Genomic DNA, 24,676 nt, shown 5'->3' with positions numbered 1-24,676 from the left:
CCGCCGCTTGTCCGCCGCGCAACCTCGGGCAGGTCGCAACTTCTGGATGCCTCGGTTCCCTCGTCTGTAAAACGGGGACTAGAACGGCGGGACGGGGACCGTGTCCAAGCTTATTTGCTCGTATCCACCCCGGCGCTTAGTACGGTACCCGACCCCACGATTATCCGCAGTCATCGTCGTCATCCTTATGGTCAGCCAGATGCTTCGGGGCAGCCCTCGAAGAGGATGACTGGAGGAGGAGTCGGGGGAACGGGAGGCCCGCCCTACCCGACCGCGGAGCCGGGATCCGCGCCCGGGCTCCCGCCTCCCTCCCCGGGGCCGCGGGCCGGCGCGCTGGCGGCCGCTCACCACCACCCAGTTCTCCGAGTGCACGATGCGGACGGGGCCCTTGGCTTTCTTCTGCACCGAGGAGTGGACGATGCGGCCGGTGACGCCGTCGATCAGGTAGATGCCGACGAAGGTGCGCTCGTGGTGCAGGTCCGCGCTCTCCGTCACCACGGCCAGCAGATTGGGGTTCAGGCTCTGGGAGGCGGGGGGCGGGGGGGGGGGCCCGGAGAGGGAATCAGAGGGGGGAGGCCCGGCCGCGCGGTGCGAAGAGGTCATCGGCGGCCGCCCCGGACGGCGCCGAGGCCGGTCGCCGCCGCCGCTGGCGAGGGCATCTGTTAAGGGCCTACTATGTGCCGGGCGCCGTATCGACGATAATCGGGTCCCACATGGGGCTCGCAGTCTAAGTAGGAGGAGGAACGGATGTCGGATCCCCTTTCCGCGGATGATACGGAGGCACAGAGAAGCGAAGTGACTTGCCAAGGTCACGCAACAGAGCGGCGGCGGAGGCCGGGATCAGGACCCAGGTCCTCTGACTCCCGGGTCCGTGCTCCTCTAGGGGAAGCAGCGTGGCTGAGCGGAAAGAGCACGGGCTTGGGAGCCAGAGGTCACGGGTTCTGATCCCGGCTCTGTCACCTGTCTGACGCTGGGCAGGTCCGCCGCCCTCCCCTTCCTGGGCGGGTCCGCGGGCCCCCCCCCCCGCGCCCCGCCGCCCCGGGCCCCCCCCCCCCCGGGGGTACCTTGTAGAGCACACTGCGGTCCCCCATCACGCGGCCCTGGGAGTGCACGTGCTCGCCGGAGCGCTTCCCCTTCACCGTCACGATCCGCTGCACCTCCGGCGGGATGGTCAGCTCCCAGCTCGGCTCCGTCGTCAGATCCTGGGAGCGGAGAGAGGGGGAGAGAGCCACGGTTCGACCCGGCCCCCCCGGAGAATCCGGAGTCGCCGTCGTCATCGACTCTCGCGACCTTCGACGGTGACGACTGAGAGTTTACTGGGTGCAGAGCGCTTGCGAGAGTAATATCAACGCACAAAAATCGGGGCATTCGAGCGCTTACCGTGCGCCAGGCACCGTGCTGAACGCCGGGGTGGATACGGACAAATCGGGCCGGACACAGTCCCCATCCCACGTGGGGCTCACGGTCTCGATCGATACCACAGAACTGGCACAGACATTCCCTTCCCACAGCGAGCTTCCAGTCTACAGTCTAGGTCCTACCCGAGAAACCAGGAAACCACCCCCTTATTCTGTTAAGCTCTCTCTCCCTTTCGCAGAGAGCCTGACCACCTTTAAAATTATGAATAGTAAGAATAATAACGATGATAACGTCGGTATTTGTTAAGCGCTTAGTACGCGCAGAGCACTGTTCTCAGCGCCGGGGTAGATGCAGGGTAATCAAGTTGTCCCTCGTGAGGTTCACGGTCTTCATCCCCATTTTACAGGTGAGGGAACTGAGGCCCAGAGAAGTGAAGCGACTCGCCCACAGTGACCCAGCCGACAGGCGACGGAGCCGGGATTCGAACCCAGGACCGCTGACGCCCGAGCCCGGGCTCTTTCCACTGAGCCACGCTGCTTCGATAGCATCTGTTAAGCACTTACAACGCGCCAGACGCTGTATGAAGCGCCGGGGTAGAGAGAAGCTGATTAGGTTGGAAACGATCCCTGTCCCATTTTACAGATGAGGGAACCGAGGCCCGTAGAAGCCAAGTGACTTGCCCAAGGTCACAATGGAGACGAGGAGCAGAGCCGGGACTGGGACCCACGTCCTTCAGACTCATTCATTCACTCGACAGTCTTTACCGAGCGCTTACTACGTGCAGAGCACCGTACTAAGCGCTTGGAATGGACAATCAGGCAAGAGACAGAGACGGTCTCTGCCTACCGACGGGCTCACGGTCGAATCGGGGGAGACGGACGGACAAAAACGAGACAACTCGTTCACGACAAATAGGATCGAGGGGATGTACGCCTCGTTAACAAAATAAATAGGGTAATCAAAATCTATACAAATGAGCGCAGTGCTGAAGGGAGGGGGAGGAGCAGAGGGAAAGGGGGGGAAAGGGGGCTTAGCGGAGGGGAGGGGGGGGGGGCAGAGAGGGAGCAGAGGGCTTAGAACAGTGCTCCAGCGCTTAGAACGGTGCTCGGCACATAGTAAGCGCTTAACGGATACCAACGTTATTCAAAGGGGAAGCTCGGTCTGGGAAGGCCTCTTGGAGGAGGTGAGCTAATAATAATAATGTGGGTATCTATCTGTTAAGCGCTTACTATGTGCAGAGCACCGTTCTAAGCGCTGGGGGAGACACGGGGGAATCGGGCCGTCCCGCGTGGGGCTCACGGTCTTCATCCTCATCTTACAGATGAGGTAACTGAGGCGCAGAGAAGCGAAGTGACTTGCCCACGGTCACACAGCTGACAGGGGAGCTCTCAGTAGGGTCCACGTTCTATCTACCAGGCCACGGCGCTCCTTCCCCTCACACTGCCATACCACGCTGTTTCTTTTCGGCTCTGGAGAGGGAGGATTTTTTTTTTCCCCCGTGCGACCCAGGAGAGGAAAAGGGGCTCCGAAGCCCCTGCCGACTGTCGGGAGCAGCCGTCCGGCTTCCAGGAACTCAGGAGGACCCTGGGGAGGGGTCGCTTCCGCTTCCCCGCAGAACCGCCCCTCTACGGAGGGAAGAGTCTCTTTCCCCACCACGGGGAAGGAGTCACCGAGGAGAGCGAATCCTAACGCGGATAATACTAACTGGGGCAGTCTACACCGACGGACCGACTGGCCGCAGAGCGCTTACTACGTGCCCAGCGTCGCTACCGAGCGCTGGAGCCGACGCGAGTTGATCAGGCCCGGGCCCGGTCCCGCAAGGGACTCCTGTTCTGAGCGAGAGGGAGGGCGGTTGCCGAATCCCCGCTTGACAGGTGAGGGAAAGGAAGCGCGGAGAAGTGACTCGCCCGAGGTCGCCCCGCGGGCTGGGGGGGGGGGCCGGGATCAGAACCCCGGTTCCCGGACCCACGCTCCGCCCACCGGACCACGGGCCTTCTAGCACCGAGGCGGCCCGCAAACCCGCCGAGCGGCTTCTCGGTCGCTTCGGCCGCCGCCCCCGCCGGCAAACGGGGCGCGCCGGCCCCTCTCCCCCCGGCCCCAGAGCTCCTCGCCTACCCTCCGCAGCCTAAATCCGGACAGCTTCCCTCGCTCCGCATCCACCAAGTAGAAGAAGATGGAAGGAGCGAGGTCTCGTAACTGGCGCAGGACGTTTCTGGTGGCTGGGAAGGCCGTCACCTGCGGGGCGGATGTGAGAGACATCTATACGGTAGCATTTGCTAAGCGCTCGCTGCGTGCCAGGTACCGCGCCGAGCGGGAACGAGCAAATCGGGTCGGACACGGTCCCCGTCCCACGTGGGGCTCACGGGTCTCGATCCCCGTCTTACTGACGGGGCAACCGAGGCCCAGAGAAGCGACTCGTCCGAGGCCGGACGGCGGACGGGCGGCGGAGCCGGGAACGGAACCCGTGACCTTCCGCCTCCCAGGCCCGGGCTCCACCCGGGAAGCCGGGGACCGCCGCGTCGCCGACGGCCTGGGCTTCCATTTTCCCTCCGCGGGAGGCCCCGAGTGTCCGGATGCGTGCCGGGATTAACGCCCCAAGACGCGCGCTATCGCCGCCGGTTGGCCGCCCCCCTCGGCTCCCGGGCCGGCTCACCTTGTACTCGCTGTCGATCAGCAGCAGTACTTTGGCGTAGTCTTGGTCCATGATGGGCAGCAGTAAAGACTGCAAGATGGGGCGCTTCAGAACCGGGGGCGCCACCTGACTCCACTTCCCAAAGATGGGGTTGAAGACGTACAGGGAGCTGAGGCCAGACTCCTGAGGCGGGCAACGGAACCCGTCAGGATCGGTCATCCTCCCTCCCGCCCGCGTTTTACTTCCGCGCCCGTCCCCCTCCCGCCCCCTAGCCGGGCCGTAAACTCCCCGAAGGCGGGGATCGAGCCGTCCGTACTCGTCCCGCCTCTGCCACCTGTCAGCTGTGCGACCGTGGGCAAGTCACTTCGCTCCTCGGTGCCTCGGCGACCTCATCTGTAAAATGGGGATTAACCGCGAGCCTCACGTGGGACGACCCGATTCCCCCGGGTCCACCCCAGCGCTCAGAACGGTGCTCTGCACGCAGTGGGCGCTTAACAGATACCAACGTCACCACTATCGCGCGCTCACCGCGTGCAGGGCACTGTACCAGACCCTCGGGAACGTACGGAACGACAAGAGTCGGCTGACGCCTCCTTGCATTTCCTCCGGCCCTCGGGTCGTCGCTACTCGGATACCCCGACGGCACCTCCGACTCCACGTCTCCCCATCTAAACCCCGTCCTCCCCGCGCCTCTCCCGGGGGCGCAGACGGCACCACCGTCCTCCCTGCCTCGCACACCCCCGACCCCGGCGTTCTCCTCGACCCGTTCAACCCGTCGCCGCAGCCTGCACGTCTGACCGTCGGAACGCCGCTGAGACCCGCCCTTTCCTCTCCGTCCAATCTGCTACAGCTTTAACCCAAGCATTCATCCCACTCCGCCCCGACCGCTTCGTCAGCCTCCCCGCCTCCCGTCCCTCCCCACCCCGGTTCCTCTTTCGCTCCGCTGCCCGGATCGGTTTTCCACCAAGCCGTCCGGTCCACGCTTCCCCTCGGGGAGCCTCCGCCGGTTGCCCGTCCGCCTCCGCGTCGGACGGGAACTCCGCACCGCTGGCCTGAAAGCACTCGGTCGCCCCGCCCGCCCGGTCCTACCGCGCCTCCCTGATCTGCTACTAGAACCCAACCCGCGTCCTTCGCTCCTCACGCCAACCTGCCCGCCGCACCTCGATCTCATCTACATCTCACCTCCGACCTCTCATCCGCGTCCCGCCTCCGGCCCGGGACGCCCTCCCTCTTCGTATCCCACGGACGACCGCCCTCGGCACCTTCAGAGCCTCGCCGGAGGCCCTCCTCCTCCGAGAGGCCTTCCCCGACTAGGCCCTCGTCGCCCCCGCATCAGGATCCGCACTCTCCGTTCGCCCCTCCCTCGCCCCGCGACCCACAGAACCGTAGTTAGTCGATCCACATAACCGTCCGTCTCCCCTCCTGGGCCGTAAGCTCACTGTGGGCAGGGGACGTGTCTTGCGACCCTGCCGTACCGTACGCTTCCGAGCGCTCGGGAGAGCGCTCCGCGCGCAGCGAGCCCTCGACGGATACGACCGACCGATCGATCGATAGACGCGTTCGCCGCCCACGAGGAGCTTAGGGTCTAGGGGAGGGATCGCGCCCATTAAATCCACCGCAGTCTCCCACGCACCGAGCGCGGTCGGCCCCCAATAGATACTGCCGGCCGACTGGAGGACCCAAAATGCGGAGGCAGCCTCCGAAACCGGACACCTGGGATCGACTGCGCCCGAGAACTGGATGGTTCTCGGCCTCGGCTCTCCCCTGCAAAGCCCGGATCCCCGGCTCCCGTGAGAAGATGCTCAACTTCACCCCTTCCGCCGATCACCCTGCTTTTATCCTGAGAGCGACGGGCCACGAGAGCCCCGACCGTCCCCCCGCCCCTCTGCGCAGAAAGTCCGCGAGCTCGTCGCGGGCGGGGAACGAGCCCACCGGCTCTGTTATATCGTACTCCGCCGAGCGTTCGGTTCAGCGCTCCGCCCGCGGTCGGTGCTCGGTAAATACGACTGGCTAATAGGGATAATAATGATAACGACGGCATTTAAGTGCTCACTACGAGCAGAGGACTGTTCTGAGCGCTGGGGAGGATACAAGGTGATCAGGTTGCCCCACTTGGGGCCCGCAGTCTTCATCCCCATCTCACGGATGAGGCCCGGAGAAGTGAAGCGACCCGCCCAAAGTCACGCAGCAGGCGAGCGGCTGAACCGGGATTTGAACCCGTGACCCCCGACCCCCCAGCCCGGGCCCCCTCCACCGAGCCACGCCGCTTTTCGATTACGAAACGAGGCGGCAAGGCGGGCGAGAAGCGGACGCCGCCACCCGTCGCCCACGGGACCCGGCCGGGAAGCGGAAGGAAGGGTTCGCTTCCTCGGCCCCCGGCCGCTCCGCTCCGCCTCGCAGAGAGGTCCCGGACGGGGGGGCGCGGGTCTCCGACCCGAGGCAGCCCGGGGGATCCCGGAGGGGGCGGGAGGACGCGGGGCTTGCGGGACCCGCCCCGCGCCCCTCGATCTCCGGACCGCCCCACGGGCCCGACGAGTGAAGGCGGCGAGAGGGATGGTCCCCCGCGGCGCCCCCGGCGCGGGGAGGGGCCTCGCCTTGTCCTTGACCAGGAGGGTGCACTGGGGCGGGTGGGGGAAGTGAGCCGTGGTCCTCTGGACGACCAGCTTGAAGGAGGCCCCCGGCCTCACGTCAGGCAGGTACTGCTTCCAGAGGATGGTGCCGGAGCCGCTCTCGATGCCGAAGAGCTGAGGAAGAGAGGTGAGGGGAGCCCCCGCCGCCGGCCGCCGGCCCCCGGGCGCGACCCTCCCACCTGCCCGCCCTCCTCACCTTGCCCGAGGCGGTGACCAACACCATCATCTTCTGGAGGTTGAACTCGTCTCTGGCCAGGTTGTCGACGTTGATCTCGTTCTTGATCTGACTGCGGGGCTTCCGGGCGTCGTAAAACATCTTCCAGAGGTGGGCGGTCCAGGCCTGCAGCAGGATGAGCTGGGAGGACAGGCGCTTCAGGAACATCCCCAGCAGGCCGTCTGCCGACGAGGAGAGCGGAGCGGAGCTGGGCCCGGCCCCGGGGCCGCGGCGCCCGGTCCGGGGAGCCTCCCCACCCTCCTCCGGGAAGCCGGGGCCGCGCTCGCCCCGAGCCGACCTCCTGACCCGCGGCCCCGGCCGCGCCGAAGCCACGCGGGGACCTCCGGAACCCGGCCGGCCACCTCCGCGTGGATTCGCCCGCCCGGGGCCGGCGGGGGGGGAGCCGGGGGGGCCGGGAGGACGGCCGGGCGGGATCGCGGTCGCGCCGCGGCCGCCCGGCGGCGCCCGGGCCCGGGCCGTCGTCCGCGGCCGGTTAAAAGCGGCGCCCCGCCTTCCTCGCTCTCGCCGCCCACCCCCCCCCGGCTTTCGGGAGTCACCTCGGAAGCCTCGGTCTTCCCCGGCTCGGATGCCGCTACTCGGCCGCCTCTGCCGCTCCCTCGCCCGGGGAGCGTTCCGCTACCCGACCCGAACAGAGCCGCGTCTCTTTCCGCCTCCGACTCCCCGCCGGTCCCCCCCGCCGCCCCCCGACGGCCTGGGCCGCACCGTCGGGCGGAGGCGGGTCCGCTCATCTCACTCCTCCGCTCTCGGCCCAGAGAAAACACGTGGGTGACCGCCGCCGCGGGGTGCGAGCGGGACGGGCGGCGAGTGTCGTCCCAAGCCACCGCGCGGGGCGAGAGCCGCGCCCGACCGGTGGAAAGCGCTCGGGGAGGGGGGCGGCCAGGAAGGCTAACGTGGCGGGGCGGGCAAACGGCGGCACGGGACGGCGAGGTGGCTTTTACCTTGAACGGCTGGATCCGGGCAGCGGAAATAGACGGTAAAGGCGGATTAATCTTCGGGTTCGGACAATCCCACAAGGGAGCGGGCGCGGAGCCGGGGCGGGCTGGGAGAGCCACAGGGGAGACTCCGGGGAGAGAGAAGCGCGCGCTCGGGGGCGCGTTTCGGGGGCAGCGGAAGGAGGGCGCGTGTGAAACCGGAGCCTGTTTTAGCCGCCGCCCGCGAAGGGGAGGGAGAGAGGCACGAGGCCGCACGACCGGACCCGACCCAGGCGCGGCAACCGACCGGGGAGGCGGGTGTCGACGTCACCCGCCGACCGGCCCAAGACCCGGGGTCTCTCCTTTCCCCCCGGCTCAATCCCGGGAATCGGTCGGGGGGGAGGCACGCAAAAGGAAAGGTCGACCTCTCGTCCTCCTCCCAGCCTACTCGGCTCGGGGGAGAGAGACGGCGAGAGGCCGAGGAGGCGGCCAGAGTCCCACGGGGGAGCCGGGAGCCCAGCCGGGCCCGGAACGCGGGCGACGGGACGCTCGGTGGGAAATTCGACCCGCCGCCTCTTCCCGCCCAGGAAATCGGGGAAAGGGGGTGAACGGCAAACGCGGTCGGCCTCTGGTGCCGGGGGGGGGGGGCCGGGATCGCTTTCTCTCCGGGGAACGCGAGCTCCCGGTCTGGAAAAGTCTCGCCGCCCCACCCCGAGGAGCCCCGCCTGCCGGCTCCTCCGCTCCGCGGCCGGCTCGGATCTCACCTGCCTTCTTGCCAAATTCTCCCTCCAGCTCAGCCTGGGCCCCAGTCAAAGGCAGGTCCACCATCTCCAGGCACACCACCTCGGCCAGCGACTCCTCACGGCTCCACAGCTGCACTCTCCCCGCTACGGAAAGCCCGGAGGAGACGACGCCTGAGAGGGAACGCCGCCTCCAAGGGCACCGGGGAGGGATGGCCCAGTAGGGGAGCGGAGGGAGAACCGGGAGCCGGAGCTTCGGCGCGGCGCGGCGCGGGGGTCCCGAAACCAAAGGCGGAGACCAAACGTCGAGGGCAGGAGACGTGTGACGGGGCGGGAGGGACGGGGGCTCCGGGGGGACCGAGTTCCCATTCATTCATTCATTCATTCATTCAACAGTATCTATTGAGCGCTTACTAGGCGCAGAGCACCGTACCAAGCGCTGGGAACGGACAAGTCGGCAACGGATAGAGACGGTCCCCGCCCTCTGACGGGCTCACGGTCTCATCGGGGGAGACGGACGGACGAGGACGATGGCGAGAAACAGAGTCGAGGGGAAGAACATCTCGTAAAAACAATGGCAACTAAATAGAATCGGGGCGATGTACATCGCATTAGACAAAATAGATAGGGTGATGAAGATATAGACAGTCGAGCGGGCGAGTACAGTGCCGAGGGGGTGGGACGGGAGAGGGGGAGGAGGAGAGGGAGAGGGGGGAGAAGAGGGTTGAGCTGCGGAGAGGTGAAGGTGGGGTAGAGGGAGCAGAGGGAAAAAGGGGGGGAGCTCAGTCTGGGAAGGCCCCTCGGAGGAGGTGAACTCCAAGTAGGGTTTCGGAGAGGGGAAGAGAGTCAGTTTGGCGGAGGCGAGGAGGGAGGGCGTTCCGGGACCGCGGGAGGACGCGGCCCGGGGGTCGACGGCGGGACGGGCGAGACCGGGGGCCGGCGAGGAGGCGGGCGGCGGAGGAGCGGAGCGTGCGGGGTGGGCGGTGGAAAGAGAGAAGGGAGGAGAGGTGGGAGGGGGCGAGGTGACGGACAGCCTCCAAGCCTAGAGTGAGGAGTTTTTGTTTGGCGCGGAGGCCGACGGGCAACCACTGGAGGCGTTTGAGAAGGGGAGTGACGGGCCCAGAGCGTTTCTGCGGGAAGGTGAGCCGGGCGGCGGAGTGAAGAGTAGACCGGAGCGGGGCGAGAGAGGAGGAAGGGAGATCACAGAGAAGGCTGACGGCAGTCCAGCCGGGATATCACGACCCCCTCCCGGAAGCCCGTCCCTCCCTCAGCCCCGAAGAGTAACGGCAGCGGCACCCCCGAGGAGGAGAGCTCGTTGCGGGCAGGGACCGTCACTGTTTATCGTTGTACTGCTCTTTCCCGAGCGCCGAGTAGAGCGCTCTGCACGCGGCGAGCGCTTAATAAATACGACCGGACGGCTGAGCGAACGAAGCGTGGGGGCGGAGGGCGAACCGGGAGGCGGAGCCCGGGCTCAGAGCCGTCCGGGGGCACCGAAACCAAAGGCAGAGAGCGGACGTCAAGGGCGGGCGGCATTCCGGGGAGGGGGAGGCCCCGGGAGGGGAACGCCGGGGGACCGGCCGGGTCCCCGGCAAGCGCCCCCCCCGTTCCCGTCCCTCGGCCGAGCCGCAGGAGCGGGAGCCCCGGGCCCCCGGAGGAAGCGACCCAGCGGGGTCGGCTCACCCAGCTGCTGCAGGAACAGCAGGACGTGGTCTTCCGTCTGCACCAGGGCCCGGTAGCCCACCGAGTCGTCCTTCTTCAGGAACACCTGGATGTACAGCTGGGAGCGGGGGCGGGGACGAGTCGTCGGGGCGGCCGCGAGCCTCCCCGCCCCCATTTTATCGGCTTTCTAAACTGTACCCGTCGAGCGCTTACCGTTCCCCGCCGGCGGTTTTTGAGCGCTCTGCCGGGCGCGGAGCGCCGAACGTGCCGAGCGCTCGGGGGAGCCCGACACGACAGAGTCGGCAGACGCGTTCCCTACCCACGATGGGCTTACGGTCTCGGGGGGGAGGCCGTAACCGCTAAGCCCCGGGGTGGCTCCAAAACGATCAGGTCGGCCACAGTTCCCGTCCCACGTGCGGCTCACGGTCTAAGTACGGGGGAGTGGGATTTAATCCCCATTTGACAGAGGAGGTTGCCGAGGCACAGAGAGGTGAAGTGACTTGCCCGAGGTCACCCAGCCGAGGGGTGGGGGAGCCGGGCTTAGACGCCAGGTCCTCTCTCGGCGATACGAGCGCCCGGCAAGAGGCTGCTTCCACATCGAGACAACGGGGATGGGTTTTGAGCATTAAGCTCATCGCACGGGCAGGGAACGCGTCTACCAACTCCGCCGTGCTGAACTCCTCCGGGCATTCAGTACGGCGTTCCGCACTCGGCGAGTGCCCGATAAACGACGACGGGCCACGGAGGCAAGTGCGGGTTCAGCAATAATAATAATAATAACGTCGGTATTTGTTAAGCGCTTACTATGTGCAGAGCACCGTTCTAAGCGCTGGGGTAGACACGGGTTAGTATCCTGAACCGGCCCGGCATCTTTCTGCCACAGATCTTGAAGCTGTTATTTTATTTATTAAGCACTTTCTACGTTCCGGGCACCGTTCTAAGCGCTGGGGTAGACTCGGGGTAATCAGGTTGGGCACGGTCCACGTCCCACATGGGGCTCATGGTTTTAATCCCCATTTTACAGGCGGTGTAACCGAGGCCCAGAGAAGTGAAGTGACTTGCCCCAGGTCACCCGGCGGACACGTGGCGGAGTCCGGGGTCCGTTCCCAGGTCCCTGTGGCCCCCGGGCCCGGGCTCTATCTATCAGGCGGCGCCGTTCCCCTTGGCACTCGCCTCAGCCCTTCCTCCCAAGCAGTCCCATTTTACAGAAGAGACCGGGGAGGCCCAGCGAGAGGAAGCGGCTCCCTCGGGTCCCCGGAGCGAACCAGCGGGAGAGTACGGCCCGCTGGCTTCCGAACCGGCGCTCTCTCTCCACCAGCCCACGCCGCCTCAGACCCCCTCGCCCCACGCTTTCCCGGAGAAGCCGGGTCGGGCGTCCCCGCCGACCCCCAGGCCCCGGGGCCGGCCTCCGCCCGGGAATCCCAACCGGGGCGGGACGGGGGGCGGTGGCTCACTCGCTCCGGCCGGGCTCGGTTCCGCTCCAGGCCGAAGGCGATGGTCGTGTCCAGCAGCCGGCGGCCCGTCTCCACCAGGTACAGGTTGATGCTGTAGGTCCGGTTGGGACAGGCCGGAGAGTCCTGAAAGGAGACGGCAGGCCGAGGGGAGATTCGGGGCACGGATGCCGGGGTGCCCGGGCCAGGCGGGACCCAACTCTCGGTCCATCGACGGCACCGAGTCCCGACTCCACGCAGAACGCCGCGCTGAGCGCTTGGGAGGGGACAGAACACACGGAATCGGTCAACGGGATCGCAGAGAACCGAGAGTCTCCTGGGGGAGACGGGCTGGAAAAGAAATCCCAGCTAGAGGAAACGGGACAGTATAGGGACATCAACCGGCGCTACCTGCCGAGTGTTTAATGGGGGCACGAAACCGTACTGAGCACCCGGGAGAGGATGGGGATATCAACCAGTGGTATTTGTCGAGTGTTTAATGGGGGCCAACAGAACCGTACTAAACACTTGGGAGAGGACGACGCCAAAGAGTTGACAGACAGGTTTCCCGCCCACAATGAGCTGACAGTCTAGGGGGGGGAGACGGACACGAATAAAAATCAATGAATCACCGACAGGCATTTAACTGCTGCGGCGACCGAGGGTAGGGTGGACGCCAGATGCCCCGAAGGACCCCGATCCCCGCGCACGGACGACGCGTACGAGCGCCGGCCTCTCCGGACGCTGAGAGGACAACGGGCGGCGCGGAGATAAGATGACCGGGGGGGGGGGGGGGGGGGAGTGCGGACGGACGCTGAGCCGGCTGTGCTTTGGGAGCCTGAGAAACCGGCAGCTCCCCGAGAACCCGGGAGGCTCCTGGAGACGACACTTCCCCACACCCCGGCCGAGACAACCGCCGGCTGACCCCGAGGGCTGCGGGTGGCCGGCGGGGTCGAGGAGTCCTCCGCACCCAACCGGCGACTCGACGCCGGCCGGGCTCCGTTTCGTAGACGGGGGAGACCGAGACCCCGTCGAGGAAGCGACCGGGGAGTAGAGCCCGGGAAGGTCCCATTTTCCGGTCTCTCCTTCTTCCCGGGACCCACCGGGTCTCCCTTAACTGAACGGCTTCCGGTCCGGTGGGGCGAGAACCCCGGGGTCCCCCGGGGCCGCCCGAGACGCGGCTTCCTTCGCCCTGTCCCCCGGCCCCCCGTTTACCTGGGCGCTCTGCAGGTCCGGAGCACTGTCCGCCAGTCCGTCCTCGGCACTGCCGGCCTTCTGCTGAAAGGGGGGGGGGGGGAGGGGGCGGGCAGAGAAATCGGCAAGCCGATCGCGTCCGTGACACCGGCCGTTTAAACCCAGGACTCTCCAAAGGGGAGCTGGGGTGGGCAGAGGAGTGTCTCCGACCCAGGGAGGGTCCGGATTATTACATCCGCACGTCACTACGACGCTCCGCGCCCGGTAAGCGCTCGATAAATACGACCGAATGAATCATCATCGGCACGACGCCGTGACATCTACTAAGTGCCGGGGTCGGTGCGAGATAGGTTCGACACAGTTCCGGCCCTACACGGGTTTGACAGTCTAAGGGGGAAAGGGAACGGGTACCGAATCCCCTTTTCGCGGACGCGGACGCCGAGTCCCGGAGAAGTCAAGCGACTCGCCCGAGGTCACCCAGAGGGCGGGGGCAGGGCCGGGACTAGAACCCAGATCCCCTGACTCCCGGCCCCGAGTCTTTCCACCGAGCCCGACGGGGAGGCTTCTATCTTCCTGGCTCCGAGCGTACGGCCGGGGCCGGGGCTCGGGACCCCGGGGTTCCCCCGCAGAAAAACGTTTGGTCCTCGGGGCTGAGGGCACGCTGGGAGGGAAATCTCTCCAGGAGGAAAATCCCCGGCGCTTCCCACGACGCGCTCACCGTTTCGCCGCGGCAGGTCACGACGGCGGCTACGGTCTTCTCTCCGGTGGTGGCGAAGCTCACCAGGGCAGCCTGAGAAACGAGAGGAGACTGTCGGGACGCAGCAGCCCCCCGGTAGTAGAAGAGTATTTACTGGACCCTCCCGGGTGCGACGCACCGTATTAGGCTCTTGGAAAGTCAAGGGAAGCACGGGACCCACCCCCTGCCCACGGAGAGGGCGGACGGGGGAAGCGGAGAGAAAAACGTTTACAGAGAGAGTCATCGGACTCGGCAGGCGGGGGGTTAGTCGGGGAAGGTTCGCTAGAGGGGTCGGGACTTCACGAGGGCCCCGAGCCGCGCTCTGACGGATAAAAGGCGTGGGAGGGCGTCGGGGAGGGGGCGGAGGCGGCGGAGGTGAGAGCGAGCCTTGGGAAGCAGGGTGGTGGAGCACGGGCCTGGGAGTCGAAACGACCCGGGTTCTAATCCCGGCTCCACCACTCGTCTGCCGTGTGGCCTCGGGCACGCCATTTCACTTCTCTGTCCCTCAGTTCCCTCACCTGTAATACGGGGATTAAGACGGTGAGCCCCACGCGGGACAACCTGATTAGCTTGTATCTACCCCAGCGTTTAGAACGGTGCCTGACACACGGTAAGCACTCAACAAATGCCATCGTTATCATCGTTATCCCCTCGGGCCTGGCGATTCAGGGGCGTTTTCCAGTTGGGAGGGCAGACTTGCCAAAACGGCCACCGACAAGGAGAGGCCCAGACTTCTACCATGCCCGAGGGCCCTCTGGCCCCTGGAAACCCAAACCCACGGTGCTTGATGCATAGTAAAGCGCTTAGCAGACGCTACCGTCGTCATTATTACCGTTCTCATTATCATCCCCTCGGGCCTGGCGAACCGAGGGCGTTTTCCGGTTGGGAGGGCGGCCTTGCCAAAGTGGCCGTCGACAAGGAGAGGCCCAGACTCCAACCAAACCGAGAGCCCGTTGGCCCTCGGAAACCCCAAACCCCCCGGTGCCTGACACGTAGGGAGCGCTCAGCAGATGCCGTTATTATTTTATCATCACCACCCCCTCGGGCCTGGCGAACCGGGGGCGTTTTCCGGTTGGGAGGGCGGCCTCGTCAAAACGGCCGTCGACAAGGAGGGGCGCGGGGTCCACCCGTGCCCGCGAGCCCCCCGGCCCTCGGAAACCCCAAGCCCCCCCGGGCTGCCCCGGGGGGCAGGGTGGCGCCTCCGGTTCCAAGAGACGGGGCCGGCTCCCCGGCAGCGGTCCCTCGACCCACCCGAGCCTCGGGCGAGCGCCCGGGCAGGAGCGGGCTGGCCCCGGGACCCCCACGCCTTACCTGCGGGAAGTCGCGGAGCAGGCTCAGGCCCCCGAGGCGGTACTGGAGGAGGGCGAACCGGCTCGGGGACAGCTGGACGAAGAACTGGGCCCGGGAGGCGGCTGCCAGGTTGGGCTGGGTGGCCACGATCCGGGGTTGGAAACCATCCCGGAGGTCCAGCTCGAGGGTCTGGGGGGAGAAGCGGAAGGGTGGCCGGATCCAAGCGGGAGGACCCCCAACAGACCCGCTACGTTCCCCCCTTACCCACGTGCGGCCGACTCCCATTTCACTCGACCGTACTTACTGAGCGCTTACTATGTGCAGGACGCTCTACCAAGCGCCTGGGAGAGTCCGACCTAACGATGTCACAGACACGTCCCCCGCCCACGATGAGCTTACGGTCTAGAACTGTAGAAATCTCTACCTATCCGTACTCGACGACGTGGGTATCCGTTAAGCGCTTCCTACGTGCCGAGCACCGTTCCGAGCGCGGGGGTAGACACGGGGTAATCGGGTTGTCCCACGTGAGGCTCGCGGTCTCCATCCCCATTTGACAGATGAGGTAACTGGGGCGCCGAGAGGTGACTCCGACAGGCGGCGGAGCCGGGATCGGAACCCGTGACCTGTGACTCCTAAGCCCGTGCTCTTTCCACTGAGCCCGCTGCTTCTCGATGGAATCACTCGTTGATTGAGTGTATTTATCTGTTCATTTATATTAACGTGTCTCCCCCGCTAGACCGTGAGCTCGCTGTGGGCAGGGACGTATCCGTCGTCGTACCGTACCCCCCCGGGCGTTTGGGACGGTGATCTGCACACAGTAAGCGCTCAGTAAATACGACCGAATAAACGAACGCACTCCACGTCGAGTCCGGATCTCTCAGTTCGTCCCCAGAGCTCAGGGAGGGACCCGATCGCCATTCCCAAAGGAGGCGAGATGGCCGCCCCGGGAACCTGGGCAGACCTCCTCCTCGGCGACGGTATCTCTCGCGCGCTTACCGTGCGCTATATACTAAGCGCTTGGGAGAGTGCGCTGCAACAGAGTGGGCAGGCGCGTTTCCCCGCCCACGCCGAGTTTAGAGGCCGGAGGCTCTGGGTCCCCCCCCCACCCCCAAGACAACATCTTCCCGCCCCGGAGGCGGTTCATCCGTCACCTTCAGCGGGACTTGCTTCGTCTCCGTCTCCGTCTCCAAGGCCGAGGTGTAGAGGGAGCGGGTTCCGGGGTCGGCGCACACCAGCACGGCTTCGTCCACCACGCCACACGCCCCCTTCAGCCCCCTTAGCCACGGGGTCACCACCTGGACCTGGGAGGTGACACGGCGCGATGGGAGGCCCGAGAGACCGGGCACTTCCTCCGGGCACCGCCCCACCCGCCGCTCCCGTCCCTCGCTGCCGTGACCCCGAGGGCCCGCGGCGCCCCTACGCCCGCGGGTCCGTCGGTCCCGGGGAGTCCCGCCTCCCTCCCGGCCCCTCGGCCGGAGGGCTTCGCCGTCCACTCTCCGGCCAGAGGCGGAGCCGGCGCGGATGACGAGCGCCGCACCCGAACCGGCCGACGTCCCCCGAGGCCACCGCGCGTCTTCCCGACCCCCCGGGGCCGCGCGTCCCGTCGCCCGACCCCACCGGCTCCCCGGACGGGACTCCCGGTCAGACCTGCCGAATGACCTCTCCGTCTTCCACGCTGAAGGTCAAGATGTTCACGTGGCTCTGGGGGACGGCTCCCAGGACCTGCACCGCCCCGGTGCCACGTGAATACACCAGCTGGTACCGGACCGAGTCGCTGCGGGAGGGGAGGAAGGGCCGTCGATCGTATTTCCGAAGTGCTTATCGCGTGCAGGGGAATTGCGAGAGCTTAGGAAGCACTAAGCACTCGGGAGAGCACAGCAGAGCAATAAAAAGACACGTTCCCTGCCCACGACGGGCTTCCGGCCTAGAGGGGGGAGGCGGATGATAATATAAAGGAACAAACAAATAAATAACGGAGCGGAAAGGGGCACCGTTACCCTCAAGCCAGGAGGCCGCCCCCGGAGCGGAGAGCTTCCTCGAAACGGCCGGCGAGATCCGGCCCGTCCTGGGCCGCGCCACGGATGGAGCAGAGGTGTCGGATGATGATAACGATGGTATCTGTTAAGTGCCTACTCTGCGCCAAGCACCCAGATCACTGTCAGAGCACCCCCGGCGCTGGGGCTTCCCTTGTATTTTTACGGCATTTATTCACCGCTCGCTACGTGTCGAGCACTTTCGGAAGCCCGGGGGGAGATACGAGTTCATCGGTTCGGACAGAGTCCCTGTCCCGCATGGGACTCGCGGTCTGAGTAGGAGGGAGAACGGGCACTCCAACCCCCATCTGACAGAGGGCGAGACTGAGGCCCGGAGAAGCTAAGCGGCTCGCCCAAGGGGAGCGGCGGGGCCGCTTTTAGAAGCCGGGTCCTCGGACTCCCAAGCCCGTGCTCCTTCCGCTGGGCCAGGCTGCTTCTCTCGGCCTTAAACAGAAGCGGCACGGCCTAGTCGAGGAACGGAGACCTCGGGTTTGGGAGCCAGAGGACCCGAGTTCCAATCCCAGGTCCGCCACCTGCCTGCCGTGTGATCTCGGGCAAGTCACGTCACTTCCCTGGGCCTCACCTTCTCATCTGTAAAACGCAGAAGACATAACTACTCTCCCTCCCCCTCAGATCGTCGGCCCCACGCGGAAGAAAGAGTGCGCTTGACCCGCTTACCTTGTACCTGCCCCAGATCTTAACGCGGTGCTCGGCACAGAGTGAGCGTTTAACGGGTACGACGGTCACCGTCGTTAAAAAGAATAATCCCAAAAGGAATAAACACACCACACGGCTAAGGCTTCGGCGAACTCTGTTCCCTCCACCACCCCCGCCCCGCCAAGGCCTACCGGTGCAGCTCTAGATCAGGACGGGTGCAAACCTCCAGCTCAGTCGGGGCACCGAACTGGAACCCCACGGCTCCCTTTGGGCCAGGATCGGTCCTCCGGGCCAGAATTAGTCCCCCAGGGCTGGGGGGCGGGGGTTTAGCTGTTTCCGGTTAAATATTGGGTACTCTGAGGGCGCTGGCCTCAGTTTCCCAATCCGCAAGATGGCGTCCCTCACCTGCGGTGTGGAGTTGCGGGAGAGCCAAGGTGGACGAGTACCGTAAGCCAGCCTGGCTCCTTGCTACGGAGACTGGGGAAGCCACCCCCCGACCCCGACGTCGCCCTGAACTACGGACCCGGGGAGAGCCGGCGGGGGTCGGGGAGAGACCAAACGCCGCTCGGGAGAGGAAGGGGTCGCACGGCCCTGGGGGCGGGAGAGAGGAGCGGCCGTCAGCCGGGCAGCCGCAGGCCCCTACCTCTCCGGAAGGTGCTCCACCCACTTCTGGTGCCCGTGGGAGAGGTGATAGAGGGCCAGCGAGGTCTTCTTCAGCACCGCGACGTACTTCACGGCATCCTGCGGGCCCACGAGGTTGGCCATCTGGAAACTGAGCACGGGGCGGCTGAGGGGACGACTCGGCCGGCCGACCGACCCTCGGATTCGCGCCGCCGACCGAATGACCGACCGAGCCCCTCCGGAGGGCAGCCTTAAGACGGACAGGCGCCCGCCCGGCGGGGCCGGCACGGGGCCGCGACCCGAGCGGCGGGGCCGTCCGGGGGTGAGGACACCGAGGCGGCCGCCTCCCAAGACCCCTGGAGTTCGTTCCCGGTCACGGGGGGGTAAAAATAAACAAAGGGTGGTATTTGCTAAGCGCTTATTACGTGCAGAGCACCGTTCTAAGCGCCGGTACTGCCGGGTGCCGCTCGGGACACGCAGACCACTGCTCTCGGCCCTCAGCAACTTCCACACGATCGATCCGATTTAGGGAGCGCTTACTCCATGCGGAACGCTGTACCGAGTGCTTGGGAGACTACGAAGGAGTCGGTGACCACGTCCCTTGCCCACGACAAGCTTCTCCCTCTCTCTCGCACACAAAGTCAATCATATTTATTGAGCACTTACTGTATGCAGAGCACCGCGCTAAGCGCTTGGGAGGGCATAAGAGCCTCTCACCCCCCCCGCCCCTTGGCGGCCCCTCGAAACGGTCCTTCCGCATAAGAGGACGTTTCCTTTCCCCCTTGCGACAGGGGCTCACGTCAAGCGCTCCCTTCCTCCTGGTCGCAGGGCTCCGGGCAGACCTTACGGTCCCCGGTCTCCTGGGGCGCGAAGGTCTCGCGACGGTGGTGATAATAACGTTGGTGTTTGTTAAGCGCTTACTATGCGCGGAGCACTGTTCTAAGTGCTGCGGGAGATACGAGGTCATCGGGTTGTCCCAGTGGGGGCTCACAGTCTCAATCCCCTTTTTACAGACGAGGTAACTGAGGCCCAGAGAAGTGAAGTGACTCGCCCACCGTCACCCGGCTGCCAGGTGGCGGAGCCGGCATTCGAACCCATGACCTCTGACTCCCAAGCCCGGGCTCTTTCCACTGAGCCGCGCCGCTTCTCTGCTGGGACGGGGGCGGTTGGGAGGAAGTGGCGCAGCCTCAGAGCCCTGGCCTGCCTCCCCCCGACTGAGGGTCTCGGTTTCCTCGCGCGTGAAGAAATGAAGCGAAACAGTCCGTGGTTTGACAGGTTTTCACTCGGCATCCGCTCCCTTCGCTCGGAAGAGTCCGTCTCCTCCGACGTTCCAGCTGGAACCCCGACGACGATGCTCACGGACCCCAACGCGACGCGGCCGGGACCGGAAACGCGGCCCCGGGACCCCGGGCTCCGGGGCCGTGATGCGGCGACGCGTCCGGGATCCCGTTGGCGCGGCAGCGTTCCCCCGTATTTAAGGGTCTACTCCAAATTACACCCGCCCGCCTGTCCGTCCGTCTCCCCCGATTAGACCGTAAGCCCGTCAGAGGGCAGGGACCGTCTCTATCTGTTGCCGACCTGCACGTTCCACGCGCTCGGTACAGTGCTCTGCACGTAGTAAGCGCTCAATAAATACTGTCGAATGAACGAATATCGACCCAGATAAGGGAGAAGCCCTATCTTCCTCCTGTCGTTCCACCACGGACGAAGACGCCCTCCGCCTACCTGCCGGACTCCAGCGTCGTCTCCCAGTTCAAGCCTCCGATGTTGGTCTCCCAGGAACGGAGGATCCGGCCTCCGTTGGACACGGTGATCGCATCTGGAGAGGAGCGGGCCGAAACCTCATTCGATGCACGGAATTCCACAGCCGTAGCTTATCGATTTAGAGTGACGTCTGTCTCCCGCTCTAGACCGTAAGCCCCTCGCGGGCAGGGAAGGTATCTATCATCTCCGTCGTACCGCACTCTTCCGACCGCTTAGTGCGGCGCTCCGCGCCCGGGAAGCGCTCAGTAAGTACGACCGATCGATTAAAGCAGCATGGTGGAGCGGACAGAGCCCGGGCCTGGGGGTCAGAAGGTCCCGGGTTCCGCTCCCGGCTCCGCCGCTTGTCTGCTGTGTGATCTCGGGCGAGTCGCTTCACCCCTCTGGGCCTCAGTTACCTCGTCCGCAGAACGGGGATCGAGCCCGAGGGCCCCACGTGGCACCGGGACCGGGTCCGACCCGATCCGCCTGTATCCGCCCAGCGCTCGGTACAGTGCCCGGCACAGAGTGAGCGCTTAACAGATACCACTGTTATCACTATTCCCCAAAGACCACGGGATGGCCTCCACTCCCCGAGCAGCAACCGGTAAAGGCCTCCAGGCCTCCTGACCCTCAGCTCCGTTCAAGACCCCGGGGCGCCCCAGCAGCGTGGCTCGGTGGCGAGAGCCCGGGCTCGGGAGTCAGAGGTCATGGGTTCGAATCCCGGCTCCGCCACCTGGCAGCTGTGCGACTGCGGGCAAGTCACTTCCCTTCTCTGGGCCTCAGGTCCCTCATCTGGCAAATGGGGATGAAGGCCGTGAGCCTCGCGCGGGACAACCCGATGCCCCTGGACCTCCCCCAGCGCTCAGAACAGTGCTCTGCACACAGTAAGCGCTTAACGGATAGCAGTACCGTTAAACCCGGCCCCCAGGGAAAGGGAAGCGAGCGGGGAGCGAGCCCCTAGTAGGAGGCGATGAACAACTCTGCCCACCTTGCCCTTGCAGCAGCATGGCGTCGATCGTCCCTTCCGCGCTGCCCTTGTCCACCTGGCGCCACACTGAGAAGCACAAGAGTCAAAGGTCGCTAAGAGGGAGGGAGGAAGAGAATGGAAATGGACAGCGGGAAGGGAGCCCCCGTCTGGGGATAAAGAAGGAAGAGCGTGGCCTAGCTGGAAGAGCCTGCGAGTCAGAGGCCCTGGGTTCTAATCCCGGCTCTGCCACTTGCCTGCTGGGTGACCCTGGGCAAGTCACTTCGGTTCCCTCATCTGTAAAATGGGGATTAAGACTGCGAACGCTGCGTGGGACAGGGACGTCAGCTTCTATCTACCCGGCAGCGTGGCTCAGCGGCAAGAGCCCGGGCTTGGGAGTCGGAGGCCGGGGGTTCGACTCCCGGCTCTGCCACTCGTCGGCTGTGTGACCGAGGGCGAGTCACTTCACTCCTCTGGGCCTCAGTTACCTCCTCTGGAAAATGGGGATTAACCGTGAGCCTCACGTGGGACGACCCGATGACCCTGCATCTACCCCAGCGCTTAGAACAGTGCTCTGCACGTAGTAAGCGCTTAACGGATACCAACATTATTACTAGTACAGTGCCTGGCACATTGTAAGCGCTTAAATACCATTAAAATAATTTTTTTTTAAAAAGCCACACAGATCGAACTCCCAGATGAGTGTAAGGCCGCGGATTTAAGCCGCCGGGCCCCGGGGTTTATTCCCTGGGAATAAACCATGGGACTCCTGGGATGACTTGCAGTTAAGCAACGTACTTGGGTAAGACCACCTCAAGGCCCCCTTCTCCATCGGTAAAATGAAGAAACTGCTGTCGGCAAAAGGCAAAAGGGTTCAGGAGGGAAAATGGAGCCACTGTAATAGATCACTTTGCCAGACACGAGCCAGGGAAGCCCGGTGCTTACCGACGTCAAGGAGCATAGAGACGTTGGCGGAGGGGGGAAAAGGCAAGAGAGCTCCTCTCCAGAGCTTTCAACGGTCTCAATTTGGGGGTCTCACGTACTGCAGAGAAGAAAATGGCAAAATCCGGCCACGCGATCCCCTCATTTACTCCGGCCCGTGGCACTTGAAAGGAAGCAGGGTGGCCGAGCGGACGGAGCTCGAGACTGGGGGTCAGGAGACACTGGACCAGATCCCAGCCCCTCCTCCGACCTACCGCACAACCTCGGGCAGGTCGGCGCACCGCTCTGGGCCTCAGTTTCCTCATCCACAACACTGGGAGAAGCCGAACTGCGAGCCCCAAACGGGACGAGGACTGTGTCCGAACTCGGTATCTACCCCCAAAGCTTAGCGCCCAATGAGTGCTTAATAAATGTCATCGCTCTCGTTCGTGGGGGGAAAAGCCTTCTAAGACGAAGCACGGAGAAGGGGCTTCTGTCATCGCTATTGTTATTCGCGAAAGATCTTCTAAAATGAAGCACAGAAAAGGGACTCGACCATCAGGATGATTTTCTCTCCCCCCCGGGATTTAGGAATTCCGGCTCCTCTGGGGCCAGGCTACCCGTTCTGCTGGATATTTCCAGCTCTGCCCTGGGCCTATGTTTTCTCAAGGCCACCCCGTTTTCCACTCACAGATCTCCCCCGTGCGGGAATTCAAAGCCGCCATCACGTTCTTCTCCGTGGCCACCACCAGCTTCTTGGCTCCCGGGGCAAATTCCAAGGAGGCGAACTTGAGTTTCCCCACATACTGCTGTCTCCTACGGTCCAGCGAGGGAGAGAGAGAGAGAGGGCAGGAGGCCAAGATTATCGTTAACAGAGTAGCCATCGGCAGTTCTAATCCCAGCTCCACCTCGTGGCTGCCGTGTGACCCTGGGCAAGTCACTTGACTACTCTGGGCCTCAGTTCCCACGCCTGTAAAATGGGGATGAAGACTGTGAGCCCCATGTGGGGCAAGGACGGGCCAACCTGACTATCCTGTATCTACCCCAGCGTTGAGGACCCGCCGCACAGTAAGCGCTTAACAGATACAGTTCCAAAAAAGAAAGAAACGCTCCAGCTATTCGGCCACGGACCAAAGCGCCACAAGGGGAGGTAGGGCCTTAACGGAGGCTTCCACCAAATTTTCCATCCGCTCCTACGGCAAAATTATACTGTGACCACTAAAGCCAAAGACAGTGTGAAACCAAACCAAATTTCCCATTCCAAAATGGTGTCGGAACAAACCCTGGGGCCTCCTAATAGCTTCTGTGATTTTCCCCAAGCCTAAAAGCGGCTCAGTGGAAAGAGCCCGGGCTGGGGAGTCGGAGGTCATGGGTTCAAATCCCCGCTCTGCCGCTTGGCGGCTGGGTGACTGTGGGCAAGTCACTTCACTTCTCTGGGCCTCAGTGACCTCATCTGTCAAATGGGGATGAAGCCGTGAGCCCCATGTGGGACAACCTGATGACCCTGTATCTCCTCCAGCGCTTAGAACAGTGCCCTGCACACAGTGAGCGCTTAAATACCAACATTATTAAAAGTGGGGCTTGGCGGATAGACCATGGGGCCTGGGGGGTCAAAAGGACCTGGGTTCCAATCGCGGCATTTAAGCGCTTACGATGCGCAAAGCACTATTCTAAACGCTGGGGGGGGGATACGAGGTGATCGGGTTGTCCCGCGTGGGGCTCAGTCTTAATCCCCTTTTTTACAGATGAGGTAAATGAGGCCCAGAGAAGTGAAGTGACTCGGCCAAAGTCACACAGCTGACAGGTGGCGGAGCCGGGATTCAAACCCATGACCTCTGACTCCCAAGCCCGGGCCCTTTCCACTGAGCCACGCCGCTTCTCTGAACGGCGCTTCGCACCTAGTAAGTGCTTAACAGATGCTATCGTTATTATTATTATTTGCCCCAGTGCTTAGAACAGTGCTTGGCACCTAGTGAGCCCTTAGGAAATGACATCGCTGTTATCTACCCCGGCGCTTAGGACAGCGCTCTGCAGAGTAAGCGCTTAACAAATACCGACATTATGACTTTTATTATTATGCCAGCGCTTAGAACAGCGCTCTGCACGGACTAAGCGCTTAACGAATACCAACCTTAGGACGATGATTCCGCCAGCGCTTAGAACAGCGCGCTGCAGAGAGGAAGCGCTTAACAACTTAACAACTATCCACCTTATGAGGCCTATTAGCGGCGGAGGCGGGATTCGAACCCACGACCTCTGACTCCCCAGCCCGGGCTCTTGCCACCCAGCCGCGCCGCTTCTCGTCTCCCACAGCGCTCGGCACCTAATGAGCGCTTAGGAAATGCCCTCGTTATGACTGTTATGGATCCCGGCGCTTGGCAGCAGGTGAGCGCTCCACAAACCGTTTCGGGGGGGGCGGCCGCCGTGACCTCTGACCCCTGACCTCTGACACCCCCCCCCTCCCGGGACCGGACGGGAGAAAGCCCCGCAGGGCGGGCGAACCCCCGACGCACCAGTCAAACTTGCCCACTTGGTCCTCGTAGACGGCGGCGGCCGGAGCCGGGGCGAGGAGCGCGGCCCACAGGCACAGCCAGGCCCCGGCGCGGCCCGCGACCGCCGCCATGACGGCCAGAGAGCGGTCCCGACAGGCACCGGGCGCACGCCTCCGCGCCTGCGCGCTACGCCCATCTCGCGGGCGAGGCCGAGCGCCAGCCCTCCTCCCATTCCCCGCCCCCTAGGCCCCCCCCGCGCCTGCGCGCTACGCCCATCTCATGGGTGAGGCCGAGCGCCAGCCCCCCTCCCGCCCCGCCCCCCGGGCCCCGCGCATGCGCACTGCGCCCGACTCGTGAGCGAGACCCAGCGTGAACCCTCAGCCTCCCCCCGCTCTCCGCCCCCAGGCCCCCCGCGCCTGCGCGTTGCCC

The 24,676-nt window shown here is 64.6% G+C and overlaps 1 protein-coding gene across 7 annotated transcripts in view; it reads right to left on the bottom strand.

Moving 5' to 3' along the window:
- Positions 1–24,397, bottom strand: part of EMC1 (ER membrane protein complex subunit 1) — a 30,537-nt gene extending 6,140 nt beyond the window's left edge. Inside the window, exons 1-20 of one of the 7 annotated variants that reach the window (XM_029064926.2) lie at positions 24,269–24,396; positions 22,447–22,571; positions 20,859–20,924; positions 19,853–19,946; positions 18,150–18,278; positions 16,464–16,590; positions 15,968–16,117; positions 14,838–15,005; positions 13,509–13,580; positions 12,812–12,874; positions 11,621–11,743; positions 10,188–10,284; positions 8,532–8,654; positions 7,795–7,803; positions 6,818–7,017; positions 6,586–6,735; positions 4,013–4,174; positions 3,475–3,594; positions 1,065–1,202; positions 349–522 (exon numbers count right to left, since the gene is read on the bottom strand). In XM_029064926.2, the coding sequence (XP_028920759.1) occupies positions 349–522; positions 1,065–1,202; positions 3,475–3,594; positions 4,013–4,174; positions 6,586–6,735; positions 6,818–7,017; positions 7,795–7,803; positions 8,532–8,654; positions 10,188–10,284; positions 11,621–11,743; positions 12,812–12,874; positions 13,509–13,580; positions 14,838–15,005; positions 15,968–16,117; positions 16,464–16,590; positions 18,150–18,278; positions 19,853–19,946; positions 20,859–20,924; positions 22,447–22,571; positions 24,269–24,378 (2,400 nt within the window). In that variant the 5' untranslated portion in view covers positions 24,379–24,396. Of the gene's footprint in view, positions 1–348; positions 523–1,064; positions 1,203–3,474; positions 3,595–4,012; positions 4,175–6,585; positions 6,736–6,817; positions 7,018–7,794; positions 7,804–8,531; positions 8,655–10,187; positions 10,285–11,620; positions 11,744–12,811; positions 12,875–13,508; positions 13,581–14,837; positions 15,006–15,967; positions 16,118–16,463; positions 16,591–18,149; positions 18,279–19,852; positions 19,947–20,858; positions 20,925–22,446; positions 22,572–24,268 lie in introns of all 7 variants that reach the window. The other 6 variants (XM_029064927.2, XM_029064930.2, XM_029064928.2 and 3 more) reach the window with 6 other exon arrangements.
- Positions 24,398–24,676: the final 279 nt, after the last annotated feature.

Source organism: Ornithorhynchus anatinus, chromosome 5, assembly GCF_004115215.2.
Source record: "Ornithorhynchus anatinus isolate Pmale09 chromosome 5, mOrnAna1.pri.v4, whole genome shotgun sequence".
Classification (NCBI taxonomy): Eukaryota; Metazoa; Chordata; class Mammalia; order Monotremata; family Ornithorhynchidae; genus Ornithorhynchus; species Ornithorhynchus anatinus.
The sequence above is the reverse complement of the archived record's forward strand: the minus strand, read 5'-3'. Positions and strand labels throughout refer to the sequence as shown.